General features: G+C 42.9%; 1 protein-coding gene across 1 annotated transcript; it reads left to right on the top strand.

Moving 5' to 3' along the window:
* Nucleotides 1-308: 308 nt before the first annotated feature.
* Nucleotides 309-10764, top strand: LOC140327976 (XK-related protein 6-like). The gene is made up of 2 exons (XM_072407236.1): nt 309-913; nt 9469-10764. Exons 1-2 carry the CDS (start codon nt 309-311, stop codon nt 9497-9499), a joined length of 636 nt encoding a protein of 211 aa, XP_072263337.1. The 3' UTR covers nt 9500-10764.
* The last annotated feature ends 16919 nt before the right edge of the window (nt 10765-27683 follow it).

Genomic DNA, 27683 nt, shown 5'->3' with positions numbered 1-27683 from the left:
TAGGGGGTTCTTCCCAGGGGGGCACTTTGAACCTGCCCCCCCATCCAACACACAACCCTGTATACACCAACCTGCCCCCAAGAACAGAGACTCAGCTTTAACCCCTCATGTCCCAACCTGAATTATTTCCCCCTCTTTGGTCCTGTTGGGGTTCAGTAGTTGGGGGGGTCCTAGCCTGGGAGGTCGGCCATTTTGAAACCCCCCCACTTCACACATACCCCCCTCCTCCAGGGAGGGGGCGGAAGTGACGTCAGCGGGCCGGAAGTGGCGGGTCCCCGGTCCAGGAGGAGAGGAGAGAGGGGAAGAAGATGGCGGCCAAGTCGGACGGTGTGTTGGGCTCCGGCTTCGCTCAGCTCCATAACCTGGAGCCCGGGGCCGGGGTGGAGAGGGAGGAGGAGGAGGAAGGCAGCAGCTCCATCCATATCTGTCATTGCTGCCACACGTCCTCCTGTTATTGGGGCTGCCGCTCCGCCTGCCTGCGCTCCCTGCTGGGTCGGAGAGGGGCCCCCGGGGGCCCGGCGGTAGCGGCGGCGGCGACGGGTGGGCAGAGGGCCTGGCTGGACTGCCTGTGGATCGTGCTGGCCCTGCTGGTCTTCTTCTGGGATGTGGGCACCGACCTGTGGCTGGCGGCGGATTACTACAAGCGGCGGGACTACGTGCCGTGCGCCCTGACCCTCATCCTCGTCCTCGTCCCCTCAGTCCTGGTCCAGATCCTCAGCTTCAGATGGTTCGCCCAGGACTACAGCGGAGGGGGGCTGGGGGCAGTGGAGGGGCTGAGCAGCCGGGGGCCCCCCATGATGGGCAACACTCACTACCATTACCAGCACTACGGGGCCCCCCGCCGCCTCTGCCGCCTCTCCGTATGGGCCTGGCAGACCGTCATACACTTCCTGCAGATGGGGCAAGTCTGGAGGTAAGAGGGGCAATCTGAGGGGATGATGCGTGGGGGGCAAGTCTGGAGGTATGGGTGGAAAATCTGGATGTATTAGGGACTAGGGGCAAGTCTGGAGGTAAGAAGGGAGTTAGGGGCAGGTATGGAGGTATGCGGGGCAGATCTGCTGGTAATAAAGGACTAGGGGCAAGTCTGGGGCTATGGGGGGGGCAGATCTGGTGGTAATAGGGACAAATGTGTAGGTATGGGGGGCTAATCTGGTGGTAAGGGGTTGGGGAGCAAATTTGAAGGTAAGGGAGGTTAAGGGGCAAGTCTGGAGGTATGGGGGCCAAATGTGGTTGTTAAAGGGAGCGATAGGCAAATGTAGCGGTATTGGGGCTAATGTAGAGGGGGTGTGGGGCAAGTATGCAAGCTATGAGGGGGTAAATCTGAAAGTATCAAGGGACTAGGGGCAAGTCTGGATGTATAGGGGGGCATATCTGGAGGTAAGAGGTGGGGGGCAAATCTGCAGGCAAGAGGGGCATGTCTGGAGGTTTGGGGGCAAATGTGGAGGCTAAAGGAGGTGATAGGCTAATGTAGAGGGCTGAGGGGTAAGTCTGGAGGTAATGGGGGTCAAGTGGATAGATAGGAAAAATAAGGGGCAATTCTGGAAGGAAGAAGGGGTGAGGGGCAAATATAGAGGTAAATGGCGAAAATCTGTAGGTATAAGGAGCAAGTCTTGGGGGTAAGAGAAGGTTAGGGGTAAGTCCAGAGGTAATGGGGGAATAGAGGGCAAGTCTAGACATGTAGGGGTATTGGGGTCGATGGGAGTAGTTCTGGAGGTGGGGGGGGGATGAGGGGCAACTTCAGAGGTAAGAAGGTGGGATAGGGTCAAGTCTGGAGGTAAAAGTTTGGGGGAGGGGCATATCTAGAAGTAAGAAAGGAGATTGGGGCAAGGCTGGAGGTGAGGTGGGGCCGGGCTTTGAGTAAAGGGGGGTTGATGGGGTAAATTTGGGTGTAAGGGGGATCTGGGAGACAGAACACTAGAAGCATTCTATTAGGTGTGTGGACTTTTAGAAGAAGAGTTCCTCTAATGATGGGGGTAGGTGGTACTATTTTTTGGGGGTGGGCTATTGTAAAGGTGATGGGGTTATACTGAGACGAGGGCATTAGTATTGGAGAGAGGAGGGTAGTAGTGGGGGTGCAGTGGGATCAATGTACAGGGGGGGGGGGGCCCCCAGTTCTTGAGTAATGGAGAATCTCCTGGCGCCTGAGGGGGGCGTTGGGGTAGGATGGGGGGGGGCAAGTGCTGGTTATGGCGGGGGGATATTTAGAAGAAGCCCCCAGTAATGGTGGAGGAGATGCTAGGCAGATATATTGGGGGTACTGAAATGAAGGCAGTAATAATGGGCATGGGGTATTTGGAACTAGACAGTAGTAATGCTGGGGGTATTGGGAAGCAGGGGTAGTAATAGGGTGCTGGGGGTATTGGGGAGCAGGGGTAGTAATAGGGTGCTGGGGGTATTGGGAAGCAGGGGTAGTAATGGGGTGCTGGAGGTATTGGGAAGCAGGGGGTAATAATGGGGTGCTGGAGGTATTGGGAAGCAGGGGTAGTAATAGGGTGCTGGGGGTTTTGGGAAGCAGGGGTAGTAATGGGGTGCTGGGGGCATGGAGAAGGCAGTAGTAATAGGGTGTTGGGGTATTTAGGGGAAGGGGTAGCAATGGGGCATTCTGTAAGGTAGACTCTAGTAATGGCGGTGGGGTTACAAGGCTCTGGTAGTGCAGGCGCAGATTGGAAGGGAGGGGGGTAGTTTTGGGTTTCAGGAGGTGGGTGAGGGGCTGTAGTGGTGTGAAATGTACAGACCGGGGCAGTAACCTTTAGGATGGGTAATGCTTGGCAACATGGGGTGCGGGGACCAATGCCCCAGCCATGTCGGGTGTGGGGAGTAATATGCCCTGATTCATGTGATATTGCCCCGGTTGGTGTATTACCCTTGCCTTGTGATGCATTTGATTGCGATGAGGTTTGTGCCTTGATTGTATTGGCATCTAAACACTAAAGCCCGGGCTATCGGTGTGCCATGCGGGGCAGTGATATGTAAAAGTAACAATGCCATGGTAATTGTCGGGTTCCAGGGGTAACAAAGCAGCGACTGGGGTAACAGTAACAACACGCTGGGGGTAAAACACATTGTACGGTGCAAATCTCTCGGTGTGGTATTCCAATGCTGCTAGTGAGTGGGCACAAGGCATAACCTGCCAGCCTTGGCTGTGTGTGGATTCCTATGGGCGCATGCCATGCCACTGAAACATTGCAGGAGTCATGTGATCAGGTATACAGGTCATCTGCATGGAGTATGTACAATGTAAATGTGAAGAATATCCCAATCATGAGGAGGATGGGATTATGTGAAATGTGGAGCGCCGGGCAGCGTTCCCTGGCAAGGTGTTGGTTGGAGGAAGAGTCCACTTCCTGCGAGGGGTTGCTGGGACTGTGCATGGTGATGATTGCAGTCAGTGATGATTGTGTTGGGGGGGGGGGATTTTCATTGATTGATGGTTTTGTAATGTGTGCTGTGATACTGGCAGATCTCCGTAGTGTCTGGATAACGATCTGTTAACCTTCATCTATGAATAATACGGCTCTGGCTGGGTGAACGCGCCGGCTCTATGCTGAATAACCTTCCCTTGGTGTGTTAGAGGTGGGACGGGGAGAGACACTGCAGCGTTGTGCTGTCAGATCTCCTCATCGCTGTGCGGTTCCAGACACGCTGCACATGGGGGGAGATGGGCTGCGTAGGCTGGGGATTGCTTGCTGCAATGTGAGGAGCTGGGCTTGGCGTGTTTGGCAGCCAGGTCAGGTATTGTCTGAACTGCAGGGAGCTGTCCCCGGTGCTGCCCAACTGCAGGGAGCTGTCCCCGGTGCTGCCCAACTGCAGGGAGCTGTCCCCGGTGCTGCCCAACTGTGCAGGGACTGCGCCGGGAGCTGCCCCCGGTGCTGCCCAACTGCAGGGACTGCGCCGGGAGCTGCCCCCGGTGCTGCCCAACTGCTCGCTATATTAGGTGCTGTCCCATGTGCTAAACTGCAATGATGGTGCTGAACCATAGTACTGTGCTGGGTGCTGTCCCCTGTGCTGAGCCATAGTCAGCGTGGTAGGGGCCCCTGAGTTGATGTGCAGTGCCTGTGTGGCAGTAGACAGCCCCGGTTCTCCAGCACCATGTTATGTTCTCAGCCTCCCATCCCCCCCCCTGTACCCAGCTTTGTATATCACTGACTTTCCCATACTTTTTTCTATACTCTTCTATCACTCGCATACTGTTAGTATTGATGTCAGCTTCCTATAAGTAGCCCTAATTATCCCTAGTTGTGGCCCCTGAGGTTTCTCCAGCCCCAGCCCTTGCTTTTCTATCTGTTTCCTCTCCTCATGCCGAATTCTTTTCCTGTTTTGCTCCCTTTAATTCTCTGTTACTGATCTAATAACATAGAGACGATGAACATCTCCCCATCACTGAATTGTATTTATGTCTACCTTGCCGTCACCATATCGTATATTCTATACTTCTTCCCCCTGGATATGACCATGTTATCCGCCCACCCCCAGACATCCTTCTGTGATATGACACCTTGCCCAGGCTGCAGAATGTCATTCTATCTAAAGCTGGACGATTATCGGAGAGGTTGGCCCTGTCTGAGGAATTCCTCATTTTTATTTTTGTTCGGAGCATCTAAACAGATGCTGCTTTGTAAAGCTCTCCTAGCCAACAGTGATATGGTTGCAGCGGTGCAACGTATTTCAGGCGCTTTCATGGTGTGCAGGCTCGCAGCTGGGCGATGGATTTTAATGAGGAGTTTATGTGTGGGGGAGGTTAAGCGCTAGGAAGGTAGAAGCCACTGCAGCTGGTGACAGCTCAGGCCCATTCCCTCTAATGTGTGCACATTTTTCCTTTAGCACAGGAGATTAAAGGGACAGAGAGCTATTAATATTTCATTCATTGCATTATTGTTTTTTACTTGCATTATACCAGTGTTTCTGGACCTTTTTAACATGAGGGAATCCTTGAGATAACATTTAGGTCTCGGTGAACACCGGCTCTAGTTACTATATTCACAGCTCACAGTGGGTTGGTCATTGGATAGAATTCCTCTTACATTGCTAGTGGATGCCAAGACTGAATGAACTCACCTGCACAGGAGTTACACCCTCCCGGCTATTCAGGATGACCTAAGATTGCTACTAGGGAGAGAAAAAGAAAGATGGCAGTGCCCTGCAACAGAACAGGGACAGGTGAATATAAAGGGGTTCACAGGCTTCTCCCCAGGCGCTTTTAGCTGGGCGCACCACCCGGCACTTTTCAGCACCCACCCGGCTGTTTTTGGGTGGTTACCAAAGAGTTTGGTCACAATACACGGGCTGCCACCCACCTAAAATTTCTTCCCACCCGGCTTAAAAAAATTTCTGGGTTGAGCACTGGGTTCAGTTCTGCTTTACCTGATCCCCTTTTGTCATGGCTTGTGTGTAGGTGGTGGAATAAAGCTAGACTGAGATCCCTGGAGTAGATCCTTCTAACATGGTTGCCAGTGTTCACCCCAAGCCCTTTTAGGTGGGTGAACCACCTAGCACTTTTCAGTAACCACCCGGCTGTTTTGGGTGGGTCACAATACAGGGCAGTATTCAACCCAGAACTTTTTAAAGCCAGGTGATAAGAAATTGTAGGCCCTGGTTTGTGACCCAACTCTTTAGTAACCACCCAGAAACAGCCGGGTGGTTACTGAAAAGTGCTGGATGGTGCGCCCAGCTAAAAAGGGCCGGGGAGAACCACCCTCCTACAGCTTCTCCCCACACGGCTTAAAAAAAAATAATGGGTTGAACACTACCAGCTATATGAAGATTGACCATACAAATTGGGGTGACCACACCCCAACAATCCTTATGTCTAATGGTCTTAATGATATGGACACAGACAGGGCTTCTGTGTGATGTACAAAAGTATCTTTCATAGTTTTTGCTATAGAATTGGTATGCATGTCCTTAAAGGTGAAATAAAGTCAACCCTAAAATGCAATAAAATCGGTCTTCCAGTGCCCAGATCTTTCCATTGGCCTCCATGTTCCTCCATTGTTCACTATTCACCACCTCCCAACTAAATGAGTGAAATGGCGCATTTTACCATCACAAATACAACAAAGTCAATGTAACGCTCTACTGATGTGGCGAGCTGTGAATTACAGAATACTGAATGTAGCATTAAGACAATGTAGGAGAGTGGTGGACAACCCTTGGTTTGCTAAATACCTGACACCAGTTGATTGAAGGTTTTCTTTTCTATATATGTTACAATGAATATTTTCCCATCCAGCTGATCTCCATCCCCCTCTACTTTCTATCTACGTCCCCTTGTCACATGCGTTGTAGGGTTGTAGTTTCCACTAGAAGCCCTTGAGACAGGATGACCATTTAGGAGATGCAGATTGCCATTAAAAAATGGCGGAGGGTTCCTCCTTTTCTTTCTCAATCTAAGTAGGTATGAATGTAATTGCTCTGAATTAAAGGTCCCCTGTAATTTACCACCCGAAGGTTCAAGCGACTAAATGATCAAAATTTGTGTTTTGATTGAAATTGATGAAAATTGCGTTTCCAGCTGGGGATTTTGGTGGTTTTGATCAATTCCCTGATTAATTGGGTGGCTGAAAACTTTTAAATAATTGATTCTTAATGGCGATCATGTGTTTCCTTCAGCTTCCCTTAATTTTGCAAAGATTTCAGTAATGAAGTTGCGGTAGCAGAGGTAGAAGAAATCCAATATCACATGCGCCGAATGCAAGATGTGTTCAAAATAAAAGTTAGGTAAAATAAATCTTTTTTAAGCAGGAATAAACTCGTGATACTCGCCTGTCCCCTTTCCATTTCAAGGTGCCGCCATTTGTTTCATTTCTTCGTACATTGTTTAGCAGGATGACTTAACTATTGTAGGCACCTGGGAGTTCATTTGTTCCTGGCATGGGCAGGGGAAGCCAGGTTTGCTGGGTATGTTGGCAACCAAAGATGACTACACATGTGCAGTTCCTTTTTTTTTGCCAGATACCCAAAGTGATTAGACCAGTTGGAGGGGTTATTGCAAGATGGGCAGCTTGATCGTCCTGCTTTAATGGGTTGTTCTTTTGAGAAAGTACCCAAATTTTTATCAATATTGGGCAATAAGAAATTGCAAAGTAACACTTTCAACACACCAACAAGAGATGACTAAAACCCAATCTATGTATGTGTAGAATAAGTGAGATCAGGGGCTGAGTCATTTGCTTGTGTGAAATCTCCACTGATAATTCGGCACTCAACCTTCTTCATGGCTAAAGCAAAACTGAGTACCATTGGTGTCGTAAAAGACAACTTATACAATGACCTGACATGAGGCAGTAAGAATGTTAGAATTGCAGAGATAAAGGTGCACATTGAAAAAAATAATTGGAGGTGGAAGGTCTTCTTCAGAAACAAATGGTGTCCTCATCTTAGCTGTGTGACTTGACCTGTTGGGTTTTAAAGTGCTTGGACAGAATTACACCCAACTGACCATTTGTTTTGTACGCTTTATGGCCAAACATTATGAGGACGCCCATCCATTTTATTGAGATCAGTGAGATCTGGTACGCAAAACCAGCACCATAAATACATAGTGTGACCATTTTGGTGGGGAGGAACCCTGCCTTGTGAAAGAACGTTGGGATGAATTGGAACTTTGTGGTCTTCTCATCAATCATCATTGCCAGTTCTGAAAAATGGGGGCAAATTCCCATGCACACCCTTCTGGAAAACCTACCCAAGAGAATGGAGGCCGGTGTAGCTGGAGGTGGGAGGATTGCTTTGAAGTTGGATGTCTAGTAGTAAGCTTTGATGGTCAAAGGTCTACAAACATTGGCCATATTCTGAACACTCTACTTGGTTAGCACCACTCTGTTCAGGAAAAACAATCCTTTGAAATCCCTTGGGTAATAGACTCCTCTGGGATTGTTGATCTTCTGGACACCCTGTGGTGCTCAGTAGTTTCCCTTGCTGACCTTCAAGTCATTATCATGTCCTGTAGTGAGGCAGGAAACATTCATCACTGCAGGGGATCTAGGTTTTCCCAGCAGACCTTGGGGCGGCAAGCTTTTAGTAGCAGCAGGTTTCCTTTAGTTCTGTTCACCAACAACTGTAAATAGATGTTTGACAATTGCAGCAGTGTCTTAAATTAAATGATGCACTCATCAATGCTAGCAGAAGAGTGCTGTTGCTCTCAAAATGCAACAAATTTTTTCTTACTCTAACAATATCTAAACAATATAAAAAAAAAATTGCCAGTTTGAAGATGTAGTGGCTGCATTTGTTTTCTTTTTACAGCCTTTAGTTATTTTATATTTATTGTGACATTAAGCCCTTCATTTGGGTTACAAACACCATCACCTCTATATAGGGGGTGCAGCTTTGAGTTCGTAGAGGTTAGTTGGGAAAGCTGATAACATTCTTTAGGATTTCATTTTGATGCACACCAAGTGATAAGGAAACTTCATTTCTGACAGGTTCAGTGAGTTTTTCTGCATTTACATGAAATTGGAAGAAAGAGTAGAGAAGGGGACCTTGGGGAGGTGGGGGAGAAGAGTAGAAGGGGACCTTGGGGAGGTGGGGGAGAAGAGTAGAAGGGGACCTTGGGGAGGTGGGGGAGAAGAGACTTTGGGGAGGTGGGGAAGAAGAGGAGAAGGGGATCTTGGGGAGGTGGGGAGCGGACGGGCTTTGAAAAATAGAGGAAGGCTTTGTATGGGGTAATCAGAAATAAAGCAGCTCTGTCATCTAGTACTTTCAACGTTGTGCTATCATGACAAATGTAACACACTACATTTCTTTCACATACATTGCATGGATTGAAAAGCATTTGTTTCAATAATTTTTTTTTTTAACTCCCATCTAGAGGTTTACTGACTAGCTAACGTTTTTGTGTTCTATGGTTGTGTGGTTCATTGGATCCAGTTGTCGAGTGGTTGGAGCTCGCATTCCCCGGCACACATGGTTTATATCTCTTGTTCTGACCTATAGCTGGAAATCGAGATGGATAAATCTAAAAAGTCGTACACTGCTTTATGCACACATATTGTGCAGTTTGTTGTGTAAAGGTCTAATGCTAAAATCTGTCTGTAGTGAATCCAGTGGGCTTACCCCATCTCATCCACCCCCATTGTCATACGTAGACACAGCAGTGGTTATACTCCACTTGTTGGGGTTGGTTGGGTTAAGCACCCGCTTACTAATGTCGTTATGGATTCTGTGTTTCATTTAATAAACTGTCATCCTCTTGCACAGATCTTTGACTGATATAGTTCTAGCTTAAAGGTATTCTGTTATTCAAAAAATAAAGAACAGAGTGGAGATTCGCTTTATCTGCTTTCCCAGTAACTGGCGTAGAAAATAATTTTAGGATAGCAATAAAACATGGCGGGTGTTAACCCGTTACACGTTACCATGCTTATATATCAGGTGTATTAAAATGTACTTTTTATGTATCTTTATTCCAGTGATCTGAATGTGTGCTAGGATTAGAACCTTCTTAGTTCTTTCTCCTTTTTATCACAGGAACACGATTCGCACTAAAGGGCTGTCATAGAAAATTTTGGTAAAATTTTATGACAATCCAGTGCCAGAGGGGGTAGAAGCCTGATGCCTTCCACAAAGTATTTAAGAGAACGATCACCAATGGGTGAGATCAATTTGCTTGATTTTTGGTTACGTGGCCTAGTAAATTGTGTTTTATTGGCAGGTAAGTAAATGTTTTCCAATCCAAGTAGTTTTGTACAGTTACAAAAAGTTTCAGTGAAAGGAAAAAATCTTAATTTTTTTTTTTTTTATGAAAACCTTTTTATTACTTTTTTTTATAACTAATTTAAATCAGTACAGCTTCCATATGCAATGCAGAGATCATGGCTGGTGGGAATAGCCCCAGCAGTGGTGCCAGCTAGTGGTGGGGTGCCATTTCAGTCACTCTACCTCATCCTAATAATTAAATGTTTGCTTCTCTATCCTATGTGCTGCAAAGGACAGGTAAATGTCGTTTAATAGCCATAGCTTACCCTACCTGTCCGACAGCTGAGATGCCCGATTCCAGCACTTGTGATGTGGCACCATTGGACATTAGGGGCTGGGATGGGGAGTCACAGCTAATCTGCCTGGGACTGGAACAGGTAAGCTGGCCCACTACTGGAGGGAGAAAAAGGGGGCAACAGCTTTGTTTTATTTACAAGGGGATCAGGTGGGGGTACCTGGGACAGCAAAACACTCAGAAATAGGCCTGCAACAACTAACAGGCCCAGTTTTACATTGCATTTTATTTGCGTTTAGGTACATTGCATTGCATCTTCTGTATGCAAACATAACTTCAGAACCTTATGCATGCAGATAGACTTGTGATGAATGCTCAGTGGGAAATAGTTCATGCTAGGATTCCAACTGTACCAAGGAACGAGTGACCATACAGCGTTCTAAATGCTAAGACGTTCGATAGACTGAGGGGCCGATAATGAGGGTGAATCTCCTGGAGAAGATGCAGACAACACGTTGGGGGGGTAAAACCCCACACCCAAAAATACAAAACAATGGTCTAATGGTCCTTATACTGAGTAAAATGTTGTCACCCTCACACATTTATTTTACTTGCCTCATGTACATTTTTTTCCTCCTCATTATAGCATTGGAAACTTTAGTTGAATTTGGTAAATGCGGTACGTTTTATGTTAATAAAGATTTTCACTTCAAGCTTCCACTTTTTGTTTTTTGTTTTTTTTTTCTTCTCATCGAAGCATTGAAAATATTTAATATTTTGTTAATTATGGAAATGTTTTATGTTAATAAAGATTTTCATTTCATTAAACTAAAGTGTCCAATTTTTTGTTTTGCTTGTATCCTTAATTTTTTTTTTTTTTTTAGATCATTTCTTTTTATCGCTTCATATTGTTTTTTTTTTTTCATTTCTCATTATATTAAATTGGCAGAGGATCTATCCTAAAATCATGACACCTATCCCCGATCCCTTTGGGCCTTGCGCACTACCCGGAACTTTTCAGAAACCAACCAGTCGGGTCACAGTACAGGACCGGCCACCCGCCTAAAGTTTCTTCCCACGCAGCTGAAAAAACATTTCTGGAGAGAAGACGTTCTATTATCTGTTCTGCTGTTGGCCCGGTTTGGTTATATAATACTTTTTAGGTATAGGACAGAAATGCTGATTTTCTACTTTTCCTGCAGATATCATATGTCCAAACGTCTTCTACTAAGATAAAATCGGAGTTTATGCTAGGTGGGAAGAAGCTGTATTAAGGCGGCAGCCGCAGCCTTACCAACCTTGTTACCAACCTTGTCTTCTCCAGGAGAAACCTGTTGCTTTACCAGTATGGGCAGTGCCATGATATATACTATATATGTATGTATAATACATACATTATATGATATATAATTTAACATTAGGTGCGGAGCATGTTTCCTACCAGCTATTAGGCTAGGCCAGGTAGACCTTTTTTTTTTTTTTTTTTTTTAACATCAGCGAAACCCTAGTAATAATTTTCAGGTCTTTAGAAAGCACCTTATATAATTACTATCCACAGCTCACTGTTTATTCGTGTGGTGATCAATGAGAAGAATGCCATCTATGCTGTCCATTGAACCCTTACAGATAGCCAAAAAGATCATTGGTGTCAGTGGTAACTGGTCATTGCTCAAGGAACCCTGGTTGCGAAACACTGGGCTTGTATATTTCCTATAATGTACTCAGCCTCAGATCATGCTTTCATTTTGCGTTTAGGTAGCCTGTTTTTTTATTTGATTGGATTTGCTGCCTTATCCACCAAAAAATTCCATGAAGAATCTTTGGAAGTTCAGTGCACACCCTTTGGAAAGGTTCAGTGGAGTGTCAAAATGAGTGGGGCCACATTGCCGTAGCTCACGTTCCCATAGTGTACATGACCCATATATCTAAGGCTATGAAAATACAGTTATGTGCTTTCTTTAGAGACCACAGAAGATCCAAAGGACCATTGAGGAGCCGTTAAGGGTGCATAGAGGGGCCATTGCAGCATGAGGCGAAGTGGTACAGAATAGGGAGAGATTTCTGTGTCCTGGGTTATAAATGGATTATACAGAACTTTAATGTGTGTATGTGGGTTTCGGAACAATGTCCCAAGACACAAAGAAATGTCTGGGTCCCTCATTTGGAGTTTGGTGACTCCTGATGTTTTCTTTAAAGCTGTCCAAATCAACTTTTCATACTTTTTCTATTAAGAGCCCAGCTTGTGCCACCATGGAAGCTCTACTTGTTAGATTCTTGTCTGTAAGACAATCTGTGGCTCTCATTTCTCAGGTCATTAAAAATGAATAAACTACATGTGTTGTCTAATCCCTTTAGTAGAAACACAGCGTACTGGCCTCTCATTCCCTGCCTCACGTGTGTTGTGTTTTGAAAGCCCAGTCAACACGTGCGAGTTTACACAATCATATACTTGGGCCGGACATAGATAGGACACCAATCCGAGGATCAGGCTTTCCAAAAATCATTTCAGGAACATCCCTAATTGCATGGTATGGAATCTCAGGGCCATCATTCAAAAGAATGAATTGACAATATTTAGACAACTGCAGCTAATGGCTCCCTGGAGTCTCCTTTGCCAACGAGGGTTTCTCCAGAGGTTCCTTGAGTAATAGCAGAGTCCTTTCCTGCCTGGCCACCAATGGAAGGGACACTTCACTGATGGCCCCCATATTGTGACCCAACAATGAACACTGAATGTGAACCTGGCCTTAAAATACTATTAATCCCACCTGAGAAAAGTTATTTTCCCTTTCCACTTTTTAAGTTCAACAATTTTTTTTAATTTATATTATTAGGGTTAGACCCACAACATTGTCTCATTAACAATGTTTCCCTGAACATCTGGTTGGGGTTGACATCAGAAGGGATCACCTAAGCCCCTGACGGGACTATTCTCCATGGTCTTCTCAGCACAGATTAGGCGACTGGCTGTCAATCAAGAGTAGAATGGGTTCTTTTGTGTGGTTGCAGTCCCACTGAGTGGCCATTGTATCCAGATCAATGGTATCACTTCACCTTTGGGTGGTTTTGGCTGTTTAGTATAAATTTGCTAGTATATGAAGAGGCTGTACGCCCCGCGTCAAAGCATTCTTATCTGGGAGCTGCCCCCTTTGATGCATCCACATGCAAAATAAATTTACGGATTGCCCAGGTGCATGCACAAAGTGAAATAAAAAATGTCACCTGTTCAATGATGTTTAATCCAGTGTAGACATTACACAATGGTTGGGGTAATTACCTAAAAACGGAACACAAAATGCCCCATCTTTTAGCTGCGGCGATCAAGACTGAATGGGAGAGCAGAGCATCCTGGGATACATATGTCATACATCCTGGGAGGCTTCTGGCTGCTCCTTCTTTACATGTCCGAGCCTTTTCTTTAATCGGGTATCAGCACATTTTTTCTCCCATCCACGTCACCTGGTCACCGGGTCGACGGATCTGTAAAAGTAAATATGAGTTTTTTTCAAGTTTTCTTAAGCTTTAAATATAAAATCATTCAATATTTTTATATGCAGTGAGGATTGAGAGCTTTTTGCAAAATGCATTGGCAAGGTGAAAGGTGAAATAAATGTAAATTTTCCAAGCGTACGGCAGGGGTTTTTTAAGACATTTAAAGTCGCATAATCTCCTTCTTGGGCCATGCTGGACCTGTTCTTGTTCCAAAATATTTAGACCTTTATAAACATCATTATTTGTTTTGTTGTTTTTTCTCAAGAGAAGAAAGTACCTTAATAATACCAGCAACAAAAAACTTTTTATACAAGCAACTTAATGAGCATATTTTTTACTTTAAATTGCTCATCTATAATTAGCAAAACTGCATTCTATAGTCTTTCACCTCCTCTTCCCACCCCTACAACTTTATTCACATACTTTAGCATTTATTTAAAGATTTCATCTCACAAGGCTTCTTGTGTGTATAATACGTGAGTAGACACAGGAGCGGAATTGGGGTAAATGACAGCAGTAGACTACACTTTCAATCCACCACAGTGCAACTCTGTATAGGGGGAAGAACTGAGAAGCAGCAGGCATCAGAAGGGGGTCCGCTGTTGGAGAGTAGTAAGCCTAAACCATGCTGCCTATTTCCTCAACCAACAAATTCTAACACCTGTTATAATTGACCTAGAGGGAATTTCTTTTCCTCATCCTTTCTAAAAAAAACACTATCCCAAAAACCGTTGCAAGCCCAGATCTCAGTGCCTGAAAAAGTCAAATAGATGATGATTTACTCATCCCCATTATGCCACTTTCAGAAATACCCTGTTACCCAGCACAGGGTCATCGATGGTCTAAAGTATTTTAGTATATAGGGTTGTATTTTTAGGAAATAGTTTAAAAAGGATATGTAATTTTTTTTATAATTCCATGTGACCCTGACTTCTTATAGTGTATAGAAACAGCTATTATCTATAGCAGCCTTTCTCAACCTTTCTAACCCTTGAAAAACATTTCAGATCTCATGGAAATTCAAATTTTTATGATAAGGCAGTTCATGGTATGTTAGGCGGGTGGTCAATGGCATGAATTCCATCCTTACAGATGCACAAATAGAACAGTGGTAACTGACTTAGGAGGCAATAATTACTCAAGGAACCTCTAGAATGCTCTGGAGGAACTCTAGTTGAGAATCACTATTTTTTGATGTTTTTCTTTTGATGCAGTGGTACCTTTATGGTTAAGGAAGTGACATCAGGAAGGCAGTGACATCATTGCTGTCCTTTACATAAACTGTAGGAAGCTCCACCCACTACAAGCTGCAAATAACTATAGGAGGGGGACATAAACAAGACCAGACATCCTGCACAGGAGGATAGAGCAGCAGTGACTGATCTTTGCTATAGGTCAGATACAAATATAAGAAAACAAACCAAGATAAACCAAGGTAATGTGAAGTTATTCCTTTTAAAATATCCTCAAAGAAAATCCATGTTTGTTTGGTTTCTAACAGCTTAAAATCACCTTTTTTTTACATTTTAGGGTCTGTTGAAAACAAATTTCTCTCCAATGCTTACAGATCCTGAGATGAGTGAAAGTTTTAATGTGTTTTACAATGCTTAGTCGGGACAGATTTAATGTGAAACTGTTCCTCTTTTAGGAATCCATCATCAGGCAGGTCATTATTGCCCTGTCCCTTCTGCAATAATTCCTCCCACCGGCTTGATTTTTCCGGGGATCTGGCAAAATGATGACAGAGCATGTGCAGTATTAGCTTTGGTTTGCAGGATACCTGACAATCCTGGCTTCCCCTGCATGTGCCGGGAATGAATAAACTCCAGTACACCTGCTCGGGAGTTATGTAATCATGGCTCAGCCAAGATGGTCAAAGGCTGTCTACACGAGAAGGGAAGAAAGAGGAAGATGGCGGCATCCTGCAAGGGAAAGGGGACAGGTAAGTATTATGGATTTACTTATAAGTGCAAGACACTCATATACCTGCACATTGATAGGCTGGTTCACTGGCCATTAGGAATGTTTGGTAGACAGGAAAGAGCTGGAAAACGTGGCAGTCCTTTTCCGTCAGAATGGGCCAGAATTGCAAACAATCTCAATTCATGACTACAAGTTTAAAGCTTTTTACAATCAGTCATCTTCAAACCCTTTAACGTGTACATTACCGATTCCTGCGAATTGTCTGGAGCGAAGAAGGAAATATCTCAGCAGTGGTTCAGGTTCGCCCTCTTGTTAAGATAAAAGCTTCGTCTGTGTTCCTTTTGTGTGTATTTTTTTTTATTTTTCTTTCCTCTTAAAAATATAAAAAGCCTCGGGTTATTTAACTTACAATCAAACGCACAGAATACCCACTCATTTAGACATGCAGGCTTTATATCCTCTTCCTCAGCGAGAGGCCTCTGCTTAATATTTCATCAGCAGCCAGAATTGTGTGAGAATATTTGATGTTGGAAGCAGAGGGCAATTATAATGCTAAATGGAGACAAAAGGGAGCATTTTACATACGTATGCACACAGAGGTACAGATCAATAGCAAGCAAGGTTGCTGAATATCAGCTGCTGTCATATGATCACTCGGCTCTCTTAGAAGGAAGTCTACGGTCTTATGTTAGTTGGAGGCACAGAGCTGGGCTTCCAGTGGAGGCACAATTAAAGTTGTTCTACGTATTTCTTATCTTTGTAGATTTTCCCTTCGGGTGCTACGTGAAGGTCAGGCATGGTGATCAACATTGTTGCACACTGTTGAAAGTCAAGAGGTACTCCTGTTCTTCATCTTGCGTTATGTTGAAAGATGGGAATTTTGTTACTAATGTGTTAGCAACCAAACACTTCAAAATTCAAGTGGAGATTGTCTCACTTATGGGTATCCTAACGCTTGCAACCTTTAACTGGACTGTCAAAAGAGAAGGAGAAGACTGATAGGCTCAGCTGTCACTCTGCCATCTTCTTGTTTCAGTATGTTCCTTGCACTGCCGTGTAATCCATCTACCCCTTGTTTTTCTCTCTCAAAGTTTCCTCTTTGAAATGTTTCCATAACGAAGATGTCCTTGTACACTTCTTGTCATAGGGTGCAGTATTCTCCCTAAAGTGCACCTGGGTAGAATGGTCTGAGGAGAACATTGAAGTGAATATGCTCTGTCCCAGTTCTGCTAATGCTCCAATGTTGCCACCATGTCACACAGGAATCAATGAATAGCTTAAAGAGGAAGTGAACTCAAACCTCACCCAAAACCAAAAAATCAAAACTAACCTTCAATCCCGTAGAGCAGTCAATCAGTCCAAAGGGCTCTTCCATCGGGTCCCGCGTCAGGGCAGCGCGCTAGGCATCACTATCTTCTCTTTTTCTTCTTCAGAATTCTTCCTACGTCACCGGAAACAGATGCGAGATCAAGTGACGTAGATGGGAAAAAATCTACGCATGCATGAGATCTGCAATTTTTTTCCTTTTTGCCGAAACGGCTTGGGCATGCGCAGAAGGAGCACCCAAGAGCCTCCCTGGATGCGTGACGTAGGTATCCCGGAAAGCTTTGCGCTCCCATTCATTCCGAGAATTAGTGAGCAGTGCTGCACCTTTTAATTTTTTTTTAAAAAGGTGTTGGACTTAAAAAAAAAATAAACAAACAGAATTTTTACATTACACAAAAGGTTTGTCTACCCTTTTATGTGAAGTGCAAATTCTGAGTTTAGGTACGCTTTAATACAATTAGAATCTCCTGCAGTGGTGTATCGGTAGAACCAAAGAATGCATTATTTTGCAAAAACCATTCCAGAAACCAGTTGATATAGCTAATTGATATTTCTCAAAAACAATGGATATACTGAAATTCCCATTGATATAGCTGCCCTGGTATTTTTTCTAAAAGCAAAAAGTTGAATTTTTTTTGTGACCAGTTGCAATGGATTTGATTTTAAAACACCTCCTATTAACTGTTTCACTAGGGCTGGTGTCACCCAGTGTGGAAACTGATGGCATTACCCAACTTTAACCCCCAATGGTAGTCAGTTATTTAACCTCACATTTCATTCTCAACCTGTTCATTTACCCGATCACGTACCCCTATGGCACTGTCTATTAAAGACACCATGTAGGTATTGAGGCAGAGATCACTTCACTTAGCACTACTGGCTTTGTTTCAGTTGTGGCTATAGGAGTACAGCGGACCTGGCATACTGTAGCCATTCTGCAAAGCACCCAACAAGTATTATACCCTGCCAATGGGACATGAGCATCAAGGGACTAGAGATGTATTTCTCAACCATAGGTACTTGGAGGTTGCTAGGGTTTCCTCGAGCAATGAGTAATTTGTGCTTCTCAGGTCAGTTTAAGTGGCAGCAATGTTTTGGCTATCTGTAAGAGTGAAATTCTTTATACTAGCCAGCAACATAAGAGGCATTCTGACCACTACAGTGATGTACTGTGAGCCATCGATATACTAATTGTAGCAAGGGTTCGCAAGGAACCTCTATCAGCTGGGTTCCTCAACTCTAGTCCTCAAGGGATCTCGTAGTGGCCACATTTTGGTTATTTGGTTTGGTTATTTACTGCTGTCTACTTAAAATATTATCCTGGCCCTTTGGAATTGGACTTGAGGGTTGGAATCCAACCCCAGAGTTGAGAAACCTTGCCATTGAGGAACCTTAGGTTTTCATTCAATGGAACTGTGTAGTGGCTGTTCTACAGAAAAACATGACAAAGAAGAAAACACCCGATAAGAACATCCACCTCACCTATGGAAGTGACACAACAAATTAAACAATAAAATGGAGTAGAGAAAAGCTGTTGGGAATAAATGTAATAATCCATGATTAAAGTTGTGAGACCTGGCTGTGGAGGCATGCCGATGCATATCAGGAGGGATCTCTAACTATTAACTTTGGATGTAAGACCTCTTTTTGTATCATCCATCTGCTGCAGATTTGCAATTGGTAATGGTTGCAGATTCCTATGGATATCAGAAGAGCAAAGTTTGTAGTAGTGCCTGATATATTGTGTGAGACGTGCACACAAAAAAATAAACTTCCCAGGCGTGAATGTTTTTGTAGAAGAAGCATCTGCTCGATGTTTGGAACCCGTGCCAAGACATCAATGTCAGATTCCAAACACGCATCAAATTGGAATTATTCTTACTGTAACATTAGCCATAGATGAAGCAAATTGGATGTTTGTCCTATTCTGCCGAGATGCGGCTGGGTGATAATTCTCTTGTTTTACATTCCGATGGCGGAGCAGATCATCGGAGGAAGGTTGGAAATAAAACCAGTAATTACTTAAGCCATTTATACCATTAGACATTGCCATTTCTCTTCACACACACAGTAGGAAAAAAATGGCTGTTTTATGTCAGAGCAGCTGGTGGTGTTGGGTGGCTCAGCTGATGGAGTTTAATTCTGCTTGTGATGTAGAAAGTCCATTGAACAGTTTGCAGCTGTTCAGCATAGGAATGGGCAACGCTGGAGACCAGCACTAGACCAGTATAGGAGGAATAAAAGAGAACTGATGATCCTGAGCTACAAAGTATATTACAAGTATAAAGAAAATACTTGTAGATCATTTTATAAATCCAGCAAGCTTCCAATGAACCATGAGCTGACAACACTGCCTATGCTGCATTAAAATCCCAACCAGTGTTGTCAGCCCTGCCTGCTGCTTTGCAGAACTAGAGAATACCCTTCTCCTTTAAGGTTTAGAAATGTGTTGTCCTAGCATGGTGTAGGCTTTTCCACTATGGCCAGGCTGTGGCTGTTACCTGTTAGGCTTTTTGTTTCAGCTGACAACACAAGGCCTCTGCTTTGGTAAAAACCTGTGTTGTCAGCCGTGCTGGTCTACAACTTTGGTTGGGATTTCACTGAAGCAAAGGTCTTGTGCTGGTCTACAGGTGGTCTACTCCACCTATTTCCTACCCCTCACAGTCTCTCTATGCATAGCTTGATTCCTTTCCAAGCAAAACTGTGCTACTGCTTTCACCCCCATACCTTGATAGCAGTATCTGACCTTACTTTGACGTTGATCAATTCTTCTTGGCTCCCAGCGACTAGAACTTGCCAGCCACTCAGTCTTTTGCACTGCAGCCCCAGTAAAAAACAGTGTCTGCACATTTGACATCTAGTGGCAGTGAGTGGCACTCTACTGCTCACTGCTGCCCCCATTCATTCTCTGGAAATAGCCACATGTAGCGCCTCCTGGTTTGCTTGGTATGAGCACATAGCAGCGTTATGTTCAGTAAGAACATCACCTGACTCCTTTACCATCCAAAAATTGCTGCTGTCTTTACTCCAAAAAGTCAGCCTATATAATGTATGTAGAACAAGGACTCTCTGGAGATGTAGTTCTGGGTGCATTATTAGGAAATACATTTTATAATATTAATGCCAATCTTGAAATGATGTAATAAAAATTTAGCTTGTAAATTAGCTTGAAAGTCTAGGTCAGTCTTGGACATTAGGCAATAGAGACTTCATCCCATTAATAATCTTCAAGCTGCCCTTTAGATAACAGGAAATGTGACAGATCAGCAAAAAAACCCCTAAAAAATAAAAATGATGTTAATTCTCTATACAATTGCAGTTTAAATCCACTTCTAGAAAAGGGGCAATTAAAAATTATAATAATGAACCATTTCAATAAAGTCATCCGCTGATGTTAATATAGTTTGTGGTTGGCTGATATCTATTCGAAGAATTGAAGGTTGACTTATGAATGGGTTTCGCAGTGCCGCTATACATTGCAGTCCAGTTTTCTTCATTCTCCAGCTGTGTAATCCCTTTAGAAAAATATACTGTAAATCTTTTATTATACATTGTTTCCTTTTTTCTAGTGGGAAGAAGCCTGGTGTTTTATTACCCATTTTTAGCTTCATATTGATTTTGCTGCAAGTTTAGAGTTGTCGTTTCCTAAGAAAATGATGTTTGCTGGGGAAGAGACTGACTGCAGGCTTTCTTCATAATCAATCACACATATTGATAGGGGGTTTATCTGTAATTGATCAGAAAATAGAGTCATGTGGTCGAGGAGAAAAGGAGAAGGTTGTATCTTACTCTTTCTGCACCGGGAGCAATCATCTGACTAATTACGCCCCAGGATTCCTCCATGATTACTAGTCCAGTATCCAGATTTTCAGCAGTACCAAGCCCTGAGAAAGGGGGTTTCTCGGAATCCCTGAAATGTGTTGTATTTTTAAAAGAGGCAGAGGAAATATAGAATTATATTGTATCTGGACTTTTTTATGTATTGATTCTTTCCTAAATGCACACCCAGGACTATAGGAAGTGTTATGTTTAAAATAGACATTTTACTAAGTTTAAAAGTCTACAGTATTACATTTGTGATAAGTAATGATATACAACAACAGAATCATAAATGTGAACATTTCAAAAAAAAATGTGAACATTTAAAAAAAAAGCTGTGCATGAGTTCTGTTCTGGCAAAAAGAGAAAAAAAAAGAAGAGAGAGAGAAAAGAAGACAGGGAGGGAACAAAAGAACAGATAGAGGACAGGAAAAGAGAAGCTGGAGAAGAATGAAGAGAAGAAAGAGAAGAGATGAAGAGAAGCAATAAGAGAGAGAAAATAATGCATCAGAGATTAGATAGAAACAGAGTAGAGGAAGAAAGAGAGAGAAAGAAGACAGAGGAAAGAAGAAGAAATGGGAAGGAGAAAGAAAAGAGTAAGAGAATATGGAAAGAGTGAGTGGAGACAGAAGATAGGTAGAAAGAGAAGAGCGAGAAAGAGAAAAAAAAGAATAAAGAAAGAAAAGAATAATGACAAGAAACTAGTGAGAGAGAGAGAATAAAAGAAGGACAGTGATGATGGAAGAAAAGAGAAGAGATATAAAAGAATGAGGAGTTGGAATGGGAGGGGGAAAGAAAAGGGGAAGAGAGAAAACGCAAAGAGAAAGTGGAAGTAGAGAGCGAAAGAGCTAAAAAGAAATGGAGAGAGGAGAGGAAAAGAGGACAGAAATGAATGAAGACGAAAGAGAAGAGATAGAGAAAAGAATAAAGAAAGGGAAAGAGAGAGAAGAAAAGATGAAATGAAGATGGAAATAAAGAGAGTAGAGGAAGGGAGAAAAGGAAGAGAGGTATAAAATGAGAAAAGAATGAAGAGAAAAAATGGGAAGGAGAAAGAAAAGAGTAAGATAGAAGAAGGAACGATTGAGTGGAGAGAGAAGAGAGGTAGAAAGGAAGAGAGGAAGAGACAGAGAAAGAGAAGAAAGAGGAAAGAGAAAGAAAGGAATAAAGACAGGGAAAGAGAGAGAGAGAATAAAAGGACAGTGAAGATGGAAAGAAAGGGAAGAGATATAAAGAATGAGGAGGGGAAATGGCAGAGAGAAAGAAAAGAGGAAGAGAGAAGGTGGAAAGACAAAGTGGAGGGAGGGGGAGAAAACGAAAGAGAGGTAAAAAGAAATGGAGAGAGAAGGAAAGAGGAGAGAAAAGAATAAGGAAAGAGAAAAGATAAAGAAAAAAATAAAGAAAGGGAAAGAGAGAGAGGAGAAAAGAGGAAGAGAGAAGATGGACAGAAGAGGGGTAGAAAGAAAGCAAAAAGAATAAAGAGAGGGAATGGGAGAAAAAAAGAAAAGCGGGAGAGAGAGAACGAGAAAAGAGGGAAAGAGAACAAAAAGAAAAACACCAAAGAGAAAGGAGGAAGATAATAGAGATAGATAAAAATGCAGAGAAGGAGAGAGAATAATAAGAGGGAGAGTAAAAGTGGAAGGAAAGAGAGTGAGAAGAAAAAAGAGAGGAGATAAAAGGGTGGGATAGAGAGGAGGAATTGAGAGCGAAAAGAATGAAGAGAGGGAAAGAGAGAAAGTGGCGGGGGGGGGGGGGTAGAAAGAAAGAGGTGGAAGAATAACCAGGAGAGAGAAGAGACAGAGAGAAGAACAAAGAGTGAAAAGGAAAAAGCAGAGGGAGGGGGATAGAGAGGTTTCCCCAAACAGAGGTAAAAAGAAGAGATGGAGGAGAGGGAGTGAGAGAGAGAGAAAAATGAGAAATAGTCGAGAGAGAAAGAGAGGAGAGATAGGGAAAAGAATGAAGAGAGAAAAGAAAGGGAAAGAAAGAGAGCGGAGGGAGGGAGGGAGGGAGGGGGAAGAAAAGGAAAGGGAAAGAGGATAGAAGGTGAGAGGAAGGGAAGGATAGAGGAGGACAAGGGATGGAGAATGAGAGAAAAAAAGAAGAGGGAGAGAGAGAAGAGAGGAAAAGAAAAGGCGAGTGATAGAAAAAAAGAAGAGAGAAAGGAGAAATCATGGAGAGACAAAGAGAGAGAGGAATGGAAAGATAAAAGGTAGGAGAGAGAGAGAAAGAGAAAGAGGAGAATACAGAGAAGAATGAAAATTCAAGAGGGAGAGAGAGAGAAGAGATATTAATATATAGAAGGAGAAGGCTAATGAAAGGATATAAATAGAGAGAAGGAGGGTAGATTATAAAGAGGTAAAAGGGTAATTTAGATGGTTATCTATAAAGGATAAATGAAGTATTAATTTTAAGTGCAAGCATCTATCTGTCTACCCATTCATCTATCAATCCTCCTGTAAGTATACATTTCATCAGAATTCCCCAATACAGCCTCCCTCCACAGTCAGAACAAGGAATGCTTATCACATACGATATACACACATATGATATACACACGACCAGTAGGTGGCGCCTTTACAGATAGTTATGTGAAGTACAATAATTAAAATATGGAACAGCAAGCATTGTTTTAGTGATTTTTATTCTGAAACAATACCTGAACAAGTTAGTTTCCTTTTTATTCAGCAGGGCGTCTGGTGAGGAGCAATAAGTAGATCCCAAGTCGCCTGGTGTAATCTACACATATGCTATAGTCATTTATCTTTGCCTGTCCTTCCTCAAGGACATTTTATTACTTGCGTTTCCAGATTCCCTCACAAAGCGCAAAGACCTTAAGATAATTGTCAGCGGTTCATTCCACACAGAGAACAATATGGCTTCTCCTTGTCAGATCTGCATCGCCTGATGCAGCATTGGGAATGAATCCCTGTAGGCGGTAGTTTTTTCCCCCCATACATGTCATTGATTTAATGCTGCATTCTGCATTAAATCAATGCACTAAATTCTGCCTTTATTGTAATAGAAGTGGATCCTAAAGGAGGACTCTGTTAGGAAGTGCACATCCGGCATTCATATTCTGCAGTTTGGGGATGATAAATTAGTTCTCTGCAGCTCGGAGTCATTTTGCATTCTTGGCGTTTTGTGGAACGGCTGCTGGTTGATGTAATTTGAGTTCTTGGCTGGTGGGTGACTGCGACAAACAGAAGGTAAATGGTGGAGTTGAATTTGGACATGTCTGGGAGTAATTAAATGTTTAGAAGTGTCAGTGGTGGTTGGTATATGTTAGAGATATTCATAGAGTTAGGTGTCAACCCTTATCTAATGGGTAAGGAATGAGAATAAAGAGAAAGCGGGGTTTTTCTAGTCACAAAACAGTATATTATATTGGTAAATACAACAAACAATAACCAATATATAAACAAGAATCATAACAGTTTAAAAGAATAGGTCACAATCCTTTCTTGTGATCCATATAGTGTTACAATAGCCCTAAAGGGGCGTTTAAACATACTACAGAAACTCAACTCGCAACCAAAAAGAAGTTTGTTGGTGTGTTTTTCAATTTGGCCCAAAGGGGCTCTAGACTTCAGACATCTAACCAATCAAGTAAATTTCTTGCCATACAAAATAATACAATCTCCAATCATTTGTTTATATTGATTGCTGTACCCGACGCATTTCGCCCCAATAGGCTTCCTCAGGGGTATCAACTTATCAACAGATCTTTGACACTTGCAGTAATTTGGTCTAAATTGGTAAAAATTATTATTTTATTGTATCATATATATGAATATATGAGTATAGTTTAAACAAATATCTGAATCAAACAAAATATAGGCTGTAGCCAAGTATCCCAGACTATTATCTGAGATTAGGGCATGTCAATTCAAATATAACACCATTTAAGTGATTATATACGTTCCTATATGATATTATACTAAGCATAAATATGCTCATGATATATACTTTTAGGCATAATAGGTATAAATAGATAGAAATATATAGAGACTTACAAAAACCAAAATGGTGACCCCATGTCTTTATGGCGCTGGCTTTGTACACAGGGGGGCAGTCATGGGGGAACAGAAAAGGGTCTTCACCAAACTGCGACCACAAGGCTGGAAGAGCACAAAAATCTACATTGTCTTTGTATGACTGAGAATTAATAGACCCTTTTCTGGGAACACCAACCATTTATAATAGTTCGCATTCTCTTGGCCATATCATGTTGCATAGCTTGGGTAGCCAACCTCTGAACGATTCCTTCCTGTATACCCATACACTGAAATGGTTGGGAGAGTCACAATCATTCATTCAGTTAACGGTAATTTTTTTGTTATAAGGAACAAAATGAATGATATAATTGAAACCATTTATTGTATTCTTAGTAACTCCAGCAGACCGTCTTCAAGTGTCATTTTACACTCTAATATGCCTTCAAGTACATCCCATTGGTATGTGCCTGATCACATGCATTACAGCCATTGAAGCCTATATTTTCATATTCCTATCACTGATCATTTGACATCTCAAGCAACGTGAATATTCTGGATAAACGGGAAACGGTTAATACTAATATGCAGCTGTCTATGACAGGTTCTCTAAAATCTCTTGTAAGGAGATGACAGGTTCTCTTTAGGACGACTTAAGACCGTAATCATGGCTAGAAGATGACTCTAACAAGTGTTGTGATGTCTCTGAGCCTAACACTTACTGACAGACACATTAGTTGGGAGTTGTAATGATGCCTGGGGCTTCGCTGAGCGTGTGATAATAGGATTGTTCAGGACATTAAAGCAAGAGTCTTTCAAGTAGTGTTATCCCCTGCCTCGTGCGGTGCTGGTGTGTCACTACCAATCTATCCGTATAGGGTATGGTGGTCCCAGGGTGGGAGGAGGGTGAATTCAATGGCTGCGTTTGGCTAAGAACGTTCATGTAGCCATCGTCGTCAAGCTTGGTTACCATTTGGTGGCCATTCAGTGGTTTACTTAACATCTGCAAATACAAAGCTGCAGAATGCAGAAATGGATGCAAACGATGCGACGTAATAATGGCATTTTAGTGACTCAGCAGATACCCAATTCTTTATACCGATTTTACGCTAGCAAGGGCAGAGGATGAAAAAAAAGTTGAAAACTGCTTCAATTCTACTGAAAATTAGAATGAGGGCTACATACACATTAAGTATCATCTCTTTTCAGGGCATTGCTTCCTGCGAAAGAATAAACTCGGTATACAATAAGGGACCCAGGCTCCCTACTGAAGCTACATAGGCTGCTTCACTTCTGGTTTCCCCGAAGCACCCCTAATTTTGAATATCTGATAAGAGACTCTTCCTTCTATGAGAGGGCTACACTGTCTTGCAGGGTCTTCTTGGTGTTTCAACGTAGCCACCCCATTACAAATCGGATAAATTTGATGGGGCCCCCTCCTTACGTTCTTTCAGGGTGAATCTTGGTCAAGAGGGCCATGCACCTGGGATGACTTAACCCACTTGCCTCCCTTTCAGCTCCCATGCAGTATAGCACAGTGGTGAATAACGAATATTATCTACTCCAGCTTTGGGTCTTCCTATTCCCATTCCACCCCAAAGGTTTATTGTATGTCCTGTGAGCTTATCAACACACAGAGCAAAATGAAGGTGACAACAAACACCTACACAGAAATCGGAAAACCTAATGCTGGGGTGGGCATATAATTTTTATATACCACTGCCCCTACTCTGCTTTGGGGAGATTAGAAGGAGTAGCATCCATTGGGGCTGTTCAGCATGGGCAGCTTTAGTCAGAGGGAGGGTAAAAAGTCAGGTCCCTCTGGTCCCTCCTATAGCCACATGGGATGGTCCACTGCTAGTTTCCCCAATGCCCCCTACTTTTGAAGATCTGATAAAGGAGTCTTCCTTCTAATAAATGGCTACCCTGTATTGCAGGGCCTTCCTGGAACTCCAACGTAGCCACCCCATTAGAAATCACTAGCCACACGAAAGAACAACTTCTACTCTTGATTGACAGCCAGTTGCCTAATTTGTGCCGAAAATGTAATGGAGAATATAGTCCCAACGTCAGGAGTTTAGGTGAATGCTTCTTATGCTATCCCCAACCCTATGTTTAGGGAAATGTAAACGAGTTGTGGGTCTAACCCCTAGAAATAAAAAAAATTGTTCTACCGAAAAAGGGGAAAGATACTATAAAGTTAGGTCACAATACATGGGCCTACAGCTTCTTCCCACCCAGCTTAAAAAAATAGGGAGATCTGTTCACCACAAAAGTCTTTGGCTCTTTGCCGTCACTGCATAGATGTGGCCCTGGCTTCCCCTTGGAGCTGTGAAGGGGAGATCACCCGCCGTGCCCATGGATCCCAACGCTTTGATTGCTTTACAGGGTTAAGACAAAAATTCCTCAGCTAAATGCAGAGCCGGAATCCTCGCGGTATAATTGCCCGGGCTTTGCGTAACCTTTCCAAAGGCATTTTAATTAAATCACTGCTCTTACCACGTTACGCTGCCAATTAGTCCCTTAATCCAAGTGAAAGTCAAAGGAAGGGGGTCTGCAAATGCCAAGCGTAGGGATTGTGCAGTCTATTTCTGCAAGAGAAACGAAATTAAAAAAAAAGCACAAAGGATAGAGAAATATTCTACAAAGTATCGATATTCATAGCAATACAAGGAAGGGAAACATCTCCAGATTAATGACATTATTGTAGGTAAATATGGGAATCTATGGAGAACAATTATGACTTGAGGAGCTTGAAATATAAATCATTAAAACCCATCCTTCCTGCTGATTGGAGAGTCCCAGCTTTTCTTGTACAGGGGATGTTTAGAGAGACCTCTGCTTCTTCACAGAGAGCAAACGTTCTTCTCTGCAGCATATTGGACAGGCTTTTCTACTCAGGCTGTGGCTTCTTTATTAGAAAATAAGCTTTCTACACATCCAAGGCTTTATTTAATAACCTCCTGGGAGATTCATTGTTGTCTGGATTTATATGTCTAAAAGGGGTACATTGTCTTTCATGAAAATGTATTTTACATTGTAGGCCTGTAATTCTTAGGCTTAACTCATGGAAATACCCTGTTTCCCCGATGATAAGACACTGTCTTATTTTTTTTGGAAGGCCAAAATATGCTCTAGGGCTTATTTTCAGGGGGATGCCTTATTTACCCATGAAGAAGACTACAGTACACAGTTATTGTTCA

This window comes from Pyxicephalus adspersus, chromosome 4, assembly GCF_032062135.1.
Source record: "Pyxicephalus adspersus chromosome 4, UCB_Pads_2.0, whole genome shotgun sequence".
Taxonomy (NCBI): domain Eukaryota; kingdom Metazoa; phylum Chordata; class Amphibia; order Anura; family Pyxicephalidae; genus Pyxicephalus; species Pyxicephalus adspersus.
This window is presented reverse-complemented; position numbering and strand designations above follow the sequence as displayed.

Bases quoted from the DNA above. Each gene is read 5' to 3' on its own strand.
- LOC140327976 (XM_072407236.1), top strand. From the start codon at position 309: ATGGCGGCCAAGTCGGACGGTGTGTTGGGCTCCGGCTTCGCTCAGCTC. The intron at 914-9,468 runs GTAAGAGGGGCA...TTTTTATCACAG, and splicing joins CAGATGGGGCAAGTCTGGAG to GAACACGATTCGCACTAAAG.